Source organism: Chiloscyllium plagiosum, chromosome 16 (genome assembly GCF_004010195.1).
Source record: "Chiloscyllium plagiosum isolate BGI_BamShark_2017 chromosome 16, ASM401019v2, whole genome shotgun sequence".
NCBI classification, from domain to species: Eukaryota; Metazoa; Chordata; class Chondrichthyes; order Orectolobiformes; family Hemiscylliidae; genus Chiloscyllium; species Chiloscyllium plagiosum.
Window position 1 is genome coordinate 52,408,810 of NC_057725.1, and position 13,378 is coordinate 52,422,187.

The 13,378-nt window shown below is 40.6% G+C and overlaps 1 protein-coding gene and 1 long non-coding RNA gene across 5 annotated transcripts in view; one reads left to right on the plus strand and one right to left on the minus strand.

Annotated features, from left to right (window-relative positions):
• LOC122557915 overlaps nucleotides 1–13,378 on the plus strand; it is a 98,094-nt gene that overhangs the window by 16,201 nt on the left and 68,515 nt on the right. The gene's annotated exons all lie outside the window — the stretch shown is intronic.
• cars1 (cysteinyl-tRNA synthetase 1) overlaps nucleotides 7,393–13,378 on the minus strand; it is a 205,681-nt gene continuing 199,695 nt past the window's right edge. For all 4 annotated transcript variants that reach the window (XM_043706117.1, XM_043706116.1, XM_043706118.1 and 1 more), the window contains one exon: nucleotides 7,393–8,565. In XM_043706117.1, coding sequence (XP_043562052.1) covers nucleotides 8,431–8,565 — 135 coding nt within the window. In that variant the 3' untranslated portion in view covers nucleotides 7,393–8,430. The remainder of the gene's footprint in view (nucleotides 8,566–13,378) is intronic.

Consider the following 13,378-nt stretch of genomic DNA (forward strand, 5'->3'; position numbering starts at 1 on the left):
AAACACTACATTGGACAAACAGGAAGACAGCTAACGATCCGCATCCATGAACACCAACTAGCCACGAAACGACACGACCAGCTATCCTTAGTAGCCACACATGCAGATGACAAGCAACATGAGTTCGACTGGGACAACACTAGTATTATAGGACAAGCCAAACAGAGAACAGCCAGGGAATTCCTAAAGGCATGACACTCATCCACAGATTCTATCAACAAACACATCGACCTGGACCCAATATACCGGCCACTGCAGCGGACAACTGGAATGGACAACCGGAAGCGGCAGAGGCAAACCACTATAAATGCCGGAGGAAACAACACGGAAGTGCTTCACAGGAGGCTCCCAAGCACTGAGGATGTCACCTAGACAGGGGATGAAACGTCTGCAACACAAATTCCCAGCTCAGCGAACAGAACCACAACCAGTCTATCCTTTTCCATCACTATTTTAAAACTAATAGAATTATGGTCGCTGCCCCCAAAGTGCTCCCCCACTGACTTCTCAGTCACTTACCCTGACTTATTTCCCAAGAGTAGGTCAACTTTTGCACCTTCTCTAGTAGGTTCATCCACATACTGAATCAGAACACTTTTTTTTCATTGAAAAGGAGAACAAAAGAACAGAATTTTATTCTGGAGAAAACAGCAGAAAGCTGCAGTACAAATGGACTTGGAGATACTTGTGCATGAAACACAAATCTTCATACAGGTTCAGACGATAATCAGGAAGGCTAATAAAATATTGGCCCTTATTTCAAGTGAGTTTCAGAATAAGAATAGGGAAGCCGTATTGCAACTGTACAAGCTACTGGTGAGACCACACCTGGAACACTGAGATGTGTAGATTGGGTTGACAGTCGGAATCTTCTTCCCAGAATTGAAAGGACTAACAGTAGGGGGCATGCATTTAAGGTGAAAGGAAAAATTCAAAGGAAATGTGAGGGGCAAGTTTTTTACACAGAGTGGTAGCCGTCTGGAGCATGTTGCCGGGGTGGTGGTGGAGGCAGGTATGATAGATGCATTTAAGGAGCTTTTAGATAAGCACATGAATATGCAAGGAATGAAGGGTTATGGACCAAGGGCAAGCAGAAGGGATTAGTTTAATTTGGCGTCATATTCAGCACAGCATCATGGGCCTAACGGCCTGTTCCTGTGCTGTATAGTTCGATGTTTTATCTGCCTTCACCTATAAAAACATCCCCTGTCAAAAGTCTAACTCAACCTTGAATGTGTTCAATTACTCAGTCTCCACTGTACTCAAAGCGAGAATTCCAAAGTCTATTGGCCCTCGGGGAGAAGAAATTCCTTTTCACCTATGTCTTTAAATAAAAGACCTTTTATTTTTAAACTGTGTCCCCTAATTCTGGAATTCCCAGGTCAGGAAACATACACTCAGCTTTAACTCCGTCAACTCCCCTGAGAATCTTATGTGTTTAAATAAGATTACTTCTCATTCTTCCAAATTCCATTGAGTATAGGTGCAATATTTCATCATAAATGAATCCTCTCATTTCAGAGATCAGCCTTTTGAATCTTCTTTGAATTGCTTCCAATGCAAGTGTATTATTAGGTGAGGATATCCCACTCTCAGAACTCTGCCCAATACCCCATGTGCAATTTCACCAATGCCTTTTCAAAGTCTTCCGTATTTCCCTTGGGATCCAAGCCTCTTATAAGTGATGTCTGCAGTTGGTACCATGTTCTATTAGGATGTTCGTTGAAGTTGCTACCACTGACCCTTCTAATTAGTAGTCTACAGGCTTACTAGTATTAAGTGGTATTATCTGCAGCTGAAGGGGCATGTTCTTGAGTAACAGGAAGTAATTTAGTATATACATTTACATATTAATGAACCAAGACCTACAACACATTCTAAAAAATGAAAGACTGAACAGCAATCTAGGTTTGTTCAAGAAATTGTTTGAATTGTATGACACTGTGATCTTTTGCTATAAATTCTGTGTCTTATGATCCTGCCCCACTAGTTACCAAATGAAGGAGCAGCGCTGTGAAAGCTAGTATTACTAAATAAAACTGTTAGAGTATAACCTGGTGTTGTGTGATTTTTGACTTAGTATAAAGTAGTAAGACAACTGGTTACATGAGCATAAGACTGATTAACTAAATTTACATTAGGTAAGAGACAGTGGGCAGAACTTGGAGGTGCGGCAATCTGCTTGAGATTGCCACACTGGCCCCTTGATTTATGAAAGAAAGGAGCTCTGTATTTCTGAGAGGAGATTCCACTCTGGACTCCCTCAGAAATGACGAGCTGTACTTCTATCCTGGCAGTTCACTAATGGCATAGAACTGTCAGAGGAAGGTGAACCACTTTTCACAGCTGTCAGCTGCCCTGTTCTGAAATTTACAAGTCCTGCTAATCATTTTGACAGCTTCTGTCAAACCTCAAGTACACAAGTTGAATGAGATGTTTGGTTGCTGAGAGGATAGGGTGCTGAGTAGAATGCATGAGTAGCAGGGTGCCAGGTAAACAGGGTGTCAGCTGGCAAGGAGTTAGGATGCCAGCAGTATGATGCCTGATGGATAGGGGTGCCAGCTGGTGACTGGCGGGATGTCAAGTGGAAGGCAGTAGGATGCCAAACGGGTAGGGTACAAAGTGATAAGCTAAGTAATGTGGATCTTAGGGCAGGTAGGGGGTTGACAGGGAGGGTTGGTGTCATGTTTGGGTTTCAGGTCCTGCATTTGTGGGCTCTGGAGGTTTGGATCCGAGGGAATTGAATCAGGATCTGGCAAAGAGTGGGCAGAATTGGGTCAGGTCTGGGACAAAGAGGTGAAAAAGGTTGGAGTGGATTGGTCCAGAGTGCTGGGCCCCCAGGTGGAGTTTGACTCTTCGTCTTGGCTGTATAAGGGGTCTGGGGGAAGATATGGTTGGGGTGTGAGAGCTAAGAATGGATTCTGTTAAGTTTTTACTCAGGGGTTCCTGAGTAACTATTTTATTTAATTTCTTCATAACCCTCCAAAGTTTACAATATAACTAAAGACTTCTAGAGTTTTAAGCATAGAGGAATTGCCCAATTACCTGTGCAGTTTCTTCAGAAAGTGCTATGATGGGAATTCCTCTGGGTCCCAAGTGCAAATCTTCTCGTCTGGCATAATGACTGGCCAGCAGAAAATCCAGACCATTGTTATTTTCTCAGAGATAATAACTAGTCTATACTCTATGTTGTAGACTGTACAACTGACAATTAAAAGCATTCTGAATAACTGGCTAACTCCTCACAGAGAGAAATACTTATATATCAGTAGCTGGAACTATTCCAAATCTTCTGAGTTAACCTTTGAGGCCAACTGCTGAAAATGTGTTGCTGGAAAAGTGCAGCAGGTCAGGCAGCATCCAAGGAACAGGAGAATCAATGTTTTGGGCATAAGCCCTCCTTCTAGCAAATGTCAACACGCTAAACCGATGTCAAGTTTGGTCCTAGGGCAATGAGTGTGGAAATGAGATCTCAATATAAATGATATAACAATTGACAGTGTAGCAACGTTCATTTCTTGTCCGCATATCAGATATCGCAGAAACTTTGGAAAGCAGCACAACCATACTCCATTACTGCTGCAAAGTGATGAACTTAATAATTAACATAATGAGAATAATAATTCACAATAAAGGACTAAAAATCAAATGAACCATGCTCAAGTCACGACATGCCAATCCAACAGTGAGGCAGCCTGGAAGAATCAGCAAGCCTCGTCAGGCAGCATCCAAGGAACAGGAGAATCGACGTTTCGGGATGCTGCCTGACCTGCTGCGCTTTTCCAGCAACACATTTTCAGCTCTGATCTCCAGCATTTGCAGTCCTCACTTTCTCCTTTGAGGCCAACTGTCTTATATAATATTTCTCTCTCTAAACTTTTTTCTCCTTGGTTTAATCCACTATACATTTGCTTAAATAAGTGTATCAAGTTTACCACTATTCTTTCACCTGCACCACCCCCCTCCCCAAAACTCTCTGACCGTATAAACTTAATCGATGTGGAGGCTTGCTGATTCTTCCAGGCTGCCTCACTGTTGGATTGGCATGTCGTGACTTGAGCATAGTTCATTTGATTTTTAGTCCTTTATTGTAATTATTATTCTCATTATGTTAATTATTAAGTTCATCACTTTGCAGCAGTAATGGAGTATGGTTGTGCTGCTTTCCAAAGTTTCTGCGATATCTGATATGCGGACAAGAAATGAACGTTGCTACACTGTCAATTGTTATATCATTTATATTGAGATCTCATTTCCACACTCATTGCCCTAGGACCAAACTTGACATCGGTTTAGCGTGTTGACATTTGTTAGAGTTAGTAGCTTGTTGTTGTTCTTTACAGTAAAACTTTTTCTAGGCCTTGGGATTCATCTGTGGAAAATCAACATTTTTGGAAGGACAGAGAGCTGAATTTTCAGCTTTCTCCCTATTTTAATTTTGATGGTGATAAAACACATTGGAATGGAGTAAGCTGATGGTTTTCAGCAGTCACTGTTCTTTCCCAAGCTGATTTAACAGCTTGTACCCCTTGTTTGACATCTTAATTTGGTTGTGGATATCTCAGTGAGCTGATTAAGTGCTGGAAGCTGGAGATGGTTGCAAAATTGTCGAAGGATTCATAAGCAGTGAGATAAGAGAATCCATTGCACACAAATAGGTCAGTTCCCACTCATTGTTTTGGTATAGGTGGGAGGAATTACTGGCTGTCTGTGTTTAGGTCTACATGTAGAATGTTTCACAATCGGCTATTAGCTTTGAGATCCCTAGTGCCCATACAGAAGCCTGGCATTTGATAATTCTTAAGTGTCCTTGGTATAGTTTTTCAAGGACATCAGCACTGAGTGAAGGCAAAATAACCAGTCTGTCATTGAATATCAATATGCAATCTGTAAAAATAAATTATATTGTGTTCAAAGTAAGTCTTAGTCAAGCCAATGCATTTTAAAAATCTGACCAGTGTTTGACACCATATGAGGAGTAATGTACTCTGGGCTTTTTTTGTTCTTCTGTCCGATTTGATTTGAGTCTGTGCTGTGGCTATTGCTGGTCACTGGATGCTACCATGGCTTGGGTGTATAGGTTAAGTTTATGAGTCAAGTCTTTGATAGTAACTTTATGGGTATATACAGTTGCCCTGAAGAGTGCACCTGCTGATGTTTGCAGCTTTCTTGTGTACATATTTTATCATCTAGCCATACCTCAATATGTTTTCCAACTCTTTCTCATCAAAAAGGCAACTATTGCTTTATTGTCAATCTCTAGAAGATGTTTGAGGCCAAGTATGTATTCTGAAAATCATTCACAGTCCCATGGTTTACAGAATCTCTTTGTCAATAACTATAATATATTTCAATGTCACATAATACTCTGGATGTACAATGTATTGTATTCCTGGATCCTCTGGTTGTTTTTGAAGGTGCCATATTTAAAAGGCCATTGTGTATCCATGTAAGCACTGTCAGTCAGATGCATTCCTGACATTTGCCCCAGTCACGGTAGACCAAGGGGAAAATAAGTGTCTTGCTTTGATGTAGTCCTAAGGTTGCTAACCAGATTGGAGCTATTTCCGCCAGCACCACTATGCCTGTGTAAGCACCATCATCTTCTCTCTAATCACTCACACTCAGTCTCTGCTTCTGTACTCAGATCTCAATGTTCTACGCCCCGCTTACTAACGCATGCAACAACATCCCCACTTGCCCTCACCCACCCTGACCTGCAACACCACTAACCCTGCATACTCTCTTCAGAGCCTACTCACTCACTAGAGAAAACTGGCCCACCTGCACCAACAACAATAGGTGTGCCACTCCCATTTCCCATGAAGCATATCCAGTTGGCTGGAGTCCAACAGGGAGATGATGTTTTCAGTAGTAGGAGAGACTAGGATCTGAAGGCACAGTGTCAGAGTGAACTGATGACCCAAACTGGATATAGAAAGAATACGGAGCAGTGATAAAGAAACTTAAGTAATCAAAGATAAAATGATAAAATACCAACATAAAAAGAAATCAAAAGCTGCATAAACATCAAAATAATAAATGAGTAGTAAGAGGAAGGGGGCACTGCTTAGGGATCAAAAAGCAGATCAATACATGGCTTCAGAGTGTGTGGATTAAGTTCTAAATTATTTTTATACCATGTCTTTGGCAGCATCTACTTCATTGGTAAAGTCATAGCAAAAATGTAGTTGTAATCTTAACTAGGCTAAAAAAAAGGGTAATACTAGTAATGGCTGGTTGAACTTAAAATTGTTATATCTAGACAAGATGTGATGCTGAAGGAAGTATGGATATACTTGCCATCAACTTCCAATCTTTAGATACACGGTGATGCTAAAAGACTGGAAAATTACCTGTGATAAATTAAATTTTCATAAAAATGGTATAAATGTGAACCCAGCAACCTCAAAAGACCAGCCAATTTAACCTCAATGGTGAGAAATCTTTTAGAAAATGACAATTTGGGCCAAAAATTACAATAATGGATTGGTGAAAGAAAAGCTGTGGTCAACTAACTTAATTTTTTTTTAATAAAGCAGTAGAGAAGTTTAATGAAGGTAATGCAGTTGATGTGGTTTACATGAACTTCTCAAAGGTTTTTTGTAAACTGCCACATGATAGATTTGCCAGCAACGTTGCAGCATAGATATGAATTTGACTGAATGACAGGAAACTGTAGGGATGAGTGATAGATTTTTTTGAACTGCAGATAAGTATATCGTTGTGTTTTCTCGGGATCTATACTAGATTCACTGCTTCTTTTGGTATGTTTGAATGACTTCGATGTATAATTTCACAATTTGCAGAGGGCATACAACTTGGAAATATTTGTCAACTATGAAGGTAATGATAAAACTTCAAGATGATTTAGGCTTGTGGATAGATAAATGAGAGATAAGATGTAATGTAGACAAGTATGAGGTCATGCACCCTGGTAGGAAGAATGAATATAGAGAATATAAACTAAACTGATAGTGCTAAACATGATGAATAACAGCAGCAGCAGGGAAGATACACAAATCAAGGAGGTGATGAGTTCAGAAAGCGATCAAAATAGGATCTTGAGCTTCATAACAGAAACACAGAGCATCAACCTCAGGGAATTATGGTAAACCTTCATATAATATTGGTTTGGCCTCAACCAAAGTAATGTCTTTTCTAATGTTGAACTTTAGGAATGCTGTGAAGGTTTTAGAGGCTCAAAAATATTTATGAGAATAACTCAGAGATGCAGGATTTCAATCTTGTGGATAGATTGGAGAAGCTTAGTTTGTTATCTTCAGTGAAAAGAGTGCTCAGATGTTCAAAATCATGAGGTGCCTTTAGTGGAAAGGTTGGCTACCAGAGAAGACAAATTTGAAGTGGTTTGCAAAATAATAAAAGGCCACATGAGGAAAAATCTTATTTAAGAATGAATGGTCAAAATTTGCAATACAATCCAAAAACTGTTGGGAGGCAGATTCGAAGCATTGCATTCAATAGAGTAGGAAAATAAGGAAAGTTTGGCAGTGGAAGCAACTAACTTACTGTTGCATAGAGATAGCACAAGTTCAACATGCATAATCGCCTCTTTGTGTTTTGATGATTCTATGAACAAGTAACATGCTATATAAAAGTGATACAAATAGCAAATTTTCATGCAAAAACAACTCACACCAGAGCCCAAAGCTTAATTTACTAAACAAAGGATCATTACTTAAAATTGCAGCAAAATATGTAATTGCTGGACAGAAACTGATTTATCACGCCTATTTAAACAGAAGATGGAAAATATCAAACCATTTACATGTTCTCCCTCACACTCCATTCAATGACATGGTTTGGAATTGGAACAAATAAATGACCGTTTGGAACCAGCAAACAGCTAAAGCGTCAATAATTGTACTTTTAAAATTTTGCACAGATCAAAGGATATCATTGCTCTGAATTAAATCCTTCATATTTTAGTCATTTTCCCTAAATCATTCACTCATAGTATCTTCTATTCAATCTCAACCTTTAAGATCACCAACTTGACAGATCGCTATTTCTCTTCACCAATAATCACGTGACTTGTGATACTGACAATTACGCTCAACTGGACAGTGAATTAAATTGAACTTAGATTGCCCAAAATTAATCATAGCTGGTCAAAAGTAATTTCCATATCTTCAACCTGGATGTATTTGTATGCAGTCCTAGATGTGAAAGGCAAAGCCATCCAGACTCAAGCCACATTATTTAAATAATGTTGAACTGGAAGAAAATTAGCTTTTCAGAGTCTCTATTTACTTTCTTCCATTAGTTCATTTCTTATGGTCAAGTGTAAAAGTGTCTCTCTTTATTCATTTACAGAATAGAATTTGATTTTTTTAAAAAATCACTGTTTGTAATGTCTCAAGTTGTTTCTTTCCATTATTCGATATACAGAAAGTCACCGTAAAGCATTTAGTTGGTGCTGCTATTCTGCAAAGTCCGCAAATATTCATTATACCGTTCCTCCTGAACTTCATAAAGCTTCCGAAGTTTCTTTGTCTGTCCCTTGCTAAGTTCTTTGCCCTCAGCATCATGAGTTGGAAATCCCTTGAAAAAATTAAACAAGATTAAAGTTAGGATTTAAAACTAATTGTTCAACAACATAAAGAAAACAGACAATTTTGACCAGCTTTTTTGTTGTACAATAAATGAAACAGAACTGGCTCGAAGCCAGAAGACAGTGGGTGGTGGTAGAGGGTTGATTTTCAGACTCTATGCCTGTGACCAGTGGAGTGCCACAAGGATAGGTGCAGGGTCCTCTACTTTTTGTTATTTACATAAATGGTTTGGATGTGAACATGGGAGGTATAGTGGTAATTTTGCAGATGATACCATTGTTGGAGGTATAGTGGACAGTGAAGAAAGTTACCTCAGACTACAATGGGATCTTGATCAGATGGGCCAATGGACTGAGGAGTGGCAGATTGAATTTAATTTAGATAGATGTGAGGTGCTGCATTTTGGAAAGGCAAATTGGAGCAGGACTTCTATACTTTAATGGTAGCGTCTTGGGGAGTGTCATTGAATAAAGAGACCTTGGACTGCAGGTTCATTGTTCCTTGAAAATGGAGTTGCAGATAGATAGGATAGTGAATAAGGTGTTTGGTATGCTTTCCTTTATTGGTCAGAGCATTAAGTATACGAGTTGGGAGGTCCTGTTGCAGCTGTACAAGACACTGGTTCGGCCACTGGAATATTGTGCGCAATTCTGGTCTCCTTCTTATTGGAGGATGTTGTGAAACTTGAAAGGGTTCAGAAAAGACTTACAAGGATATTGCCAGGATTGGAGGATTTGAGCTATAGGGAGAGGTTGAATAGGCTGGAGCTGTTTTCCATGGAGCATCGGAGGCTATAGAGGTTTATCATGAGGAACATGGATAGGGTAAATAGACAAAGTATTTCCCTAGGATGGGGTAGTCCAGAACAAGATGGCATAGGTTTAGGGTGAGAGGGGAAAGATTTAAAAGGGACCTAAGGGGTAACTTTTTCATGCAAAGGGTGGTGCTTATATGCAATGAGCTGCCAGAGGAAGTGGTGGAGGCTAGTACCATTACAACATTTAAAAGGTATCTGGATGGGTATATGAACAGAAAGGGTTGAGAGAGATTTGGGTCAAATGCTGGCAAATGGGATTAGACTAGTTTAGGATTTCTGATTGGCATGGACAAGTTGGACCGAAATGCCTGTTTCCGTGCTATACATCTATTTGACTCTATCACTGTAATTCACTGATTTTTGAATTTAAGTTATTCATGTGGCCCTTGTACAATTTTCTCCCCCCAAATAACATTGTGTAAATCTGCTGCACTTAGTAAGTAGTCAAATCGATAATTTATGCCCTAGTTCCATTCCAATGTTCACACCATTCAATTATCTTCAGCATATTTTATTTAACAAAGATATAATAAGTCAGGACTGAGGGCTCTGTCCCTACTTTTGAGCCAGGAGACCTGGGTTCAAGTCCCATCTGCACTAGATTTGTCATAACATCTGAATAGGTTGAATTAAAAATAATCTTGGTCAGGATTGTACAGCTTTGGTAGCGCAATGACCCTACTTCTAGATCAAGAGTTCCAGTTCATTTATATCCCCTTTGTCATATGATCTTTGTGTTCCTCTGACCGATGTGCACCACTTCACACTTCTCTAGGCAGACCAGTGGATGTGGTGTACATGGAATTTAGGAAGGCATTTGATGAGGCTCCCCATAGTAGGCTCATTCAGAAAGTAAGGACGCATGGGATACAGAATTGGCTGGCCTATAGAAGACAGAGAATGGTAGTAGCTGGAAAGTATTCAGCCTGGAGCTTGGTGACCAGTGGTTTTCCACAGGTATCAATTCTGTGACCTCTGCTCTTCGTGATTTTTATAAGTGACTTGGATGAGGAAGTGGAATAGTGGGTTAGTAAGTTTGCTGATGACACGATGGTTGGTGGAGTTGTGGATAGTGTGGTGGGCTGTTGTAGGTTGCAACAAGACATTGACAGGGCGCAGAACTGGGCTGATAAGTGGCAGATGGAGTTTAGCTTGGAAAAGTGTGAAACCATTCACTTTGGAAGGACAAATTTAAATGCAGAATACAGGGTTAAAGGCAGGATTCTTGGCAGTGTGGAGGAATAGAGGGATCTTGGGGTCCATGTCCATAGATCCCTCAAAGTTGCCACTCAAGTTGGTAAGAGTTGTTAAGAAGGCATATGGTGTGTTGGCTTTCATTAGCAGGGGATTGAGTTTAAGGGCTGCGAGGCTATGCTGCAGCTTTATAAAACCCTGGTTAGACCACACTTGGAATATTGTGTTCAATTCTGGTTGCCTCATTATAGGAAAGATGGGGACGCTTTAGAGAAGGTGCAGACAATATTTACTAGGATGCTGCCTGGACTGAGGGGTATGTCTTATGAAGAAAGGTTGAGTGAGCTAGGGATTTTCTCATTGGAGTGAAGAAGGATGAGAGGTGACTTGATAGAGGTGTACAAAATGTTGAGAGGCATGGATAGAGTGGATAGCCAGATAGACATTTCCGCCATGGGAAAAGGTATCATGAGGGGGCACAATTTTAAAGTAACTGGAGGAAGTTTAGGAGAGATGTCAGAGGTAGGTTCTTTACTCAGAGTGGTGGGTGCGTGGAATGCACTGCCAGCAGTGGGTAGTAGAGTCAGATATGTTAGGGACATTTAAGCGACTTTTGGATAGGCACATGGAAGTTAGTACAATGGAGGGTATGTAGTTAGTCTGGTCTTAGAGTAGGATAAAAGGCCGGCACAACATTGAGAGCCGAAGGGCCTGTACTGTGCTGTACTGTTCTATATTGAACTCATCTGCCACCTATCTGGTTACTCCACCAATTTGTCAATGTCCTTTTGGAATGAATTCCACACTCCCCTTCTAGCAGTTTAGAACTGCGACTGAGTCAAGCTCTTCAGTCTGCATTTTGACCAAAGCTGTAATGAAGTCAGGAACTCCAGTGAACCTGATGGAACCCAAACTGAGCACCAATGAGCAAATTATTGCTGAGAAAGTGCCAACAGACAATGATGAATAATTGAGAGGAGTCTGATGTAGCAGTAATTGGCTGGGTTGAATTCGTCCCGACTGTTGTGGACAGGACATACAGATAATTTTCTACATTGCTGAGTGAATACCAGAATTGTAGCTGGACTGGAGCACCTTAGCTATTGCCAAAATGTTGCCATAGCCCATAGCTTTTTGCAGTATCCAATGTCTTCATTGATATCAAGTAGAGTGAATAAAATTTGCTGAAGGCTGACACCTGTGATTCTGGGGACCTCTGGAGGAAGTAAAAATGGATCGGACAAATGCATCAAGCTGGTCTTTTATAGTGGTGTGTTGATTCCCCTAACTTTCAACATGGGGATACTGTAGAGCTTTCTCTTCCTGTTGGTTGCTTACTTGTCCACCACCATTCATGGCTCCATGTGTCAGGTCTGCAGGGTTTAAATCGGATCTGTTGTGAGATAATTATCTGTCCCATGCTACTTACACAGTTTGACATGCAAGTAGTCCTGTTATAGAGAATCATAGAGAGCTGTACAGCATGGAAATAGACCCTTTGGTCCAACTCGTCCAAGCCAACCAGATATCCTAAATTAATCTAGTTCCATTTGCCAGCCCATATCCCTCTAAACCCTTTCTATTCATATATCCACCCAGATGGTGGATAAATGTTGTAATTGTACCAGCCTCCACTAGTTCTGCTGACAGCTCAGTCCATACACGCCTCAGCCACCTCTTCTTCACTGTGGATGACCAGTTCCCCATGAGGATGATCTGAAGATTTTCCATTTTTGCCTTGAAAGGAGTCTTTCTAAGTTTCCATCCTCGTTCAGCTGACTATGCTTGTTTTCAATTTGAAACATTTCTCCTTCAACCCTCCCATTTTCTCCAAGTCAAAGGTGTGGCTATAGGTTTCTTCATGAACCACAATGCTTGTCTTTATGCGAGTGAATTTTGTTTCCTGTAAAGTGCCTCAGTAGAAAAGCAGATCATGTTACTCCACTTCTTTGGGTTTCACTGGAACACTGCAGTAGCCTAGGATGAAAGTCTTAGTCCGAGCAAAAGATGGTGTATTGAATTAGCAAGTGATTGGAAGATTGGGGCTCTCCATATGTATAGAGCAGAGGGTATTCTGTCCAGTGGCTACCAAGTTTGTACTTGGTCTCACACGGTGAGCAGCAAATACAGTAGACTAGATTCAAAGCAATATAAGTAAATTGGTGCTTCACCTGGAAAGTGTATTTGGGGTCTTGGACAAAGAGTAAGGGTGTCTGGGAGGAAATGGCCCCTGAGGAACACAGCCAAGGGAAGGGGAAGGGAAAATGTGATTTGTAGTGGCATTCTGCTAGTGGTAGCAGAAATGCTGGAGTATGAAAAGCAGAGTTTGGTGGTGTGGAAAGTGAGGACATGGGGAATCCTATCATTATTGTGGGAGGTGGTGAAAGGGTAAGAACAGGAGTATGGGAGATGGGTTGGCCACAGCTAAGGGTCTTTCTTATCAGTTATGCTGGGGGTAGGCCTTTGTTGAGGAAAAAGGACATGTTGGAGGCACCCCTCCGATCGCTGGAACAGATGTGAAACTGATGGAGAAACTGGAAGAATGGAATGGAATCCTTGCAGGAACCAAAGTGTGATGAAATGTAGGAGAAGTAAATGTGGAGGTGGTGGGTTTGTAATGATACCTGTGAACATTTTATCCCCAGAAATGGGAATACAAAAGTCTAGGAAGTAAAGGAAAAAATCTGAATTGGGCCATGTGACAAAGAAAGAGGGAAATTAAAGCAAAATGGATCAGTTTTTTTTCCAATTCTGAACAAGAGTAGGAAGCAGCACCAATGATGTCACTGAT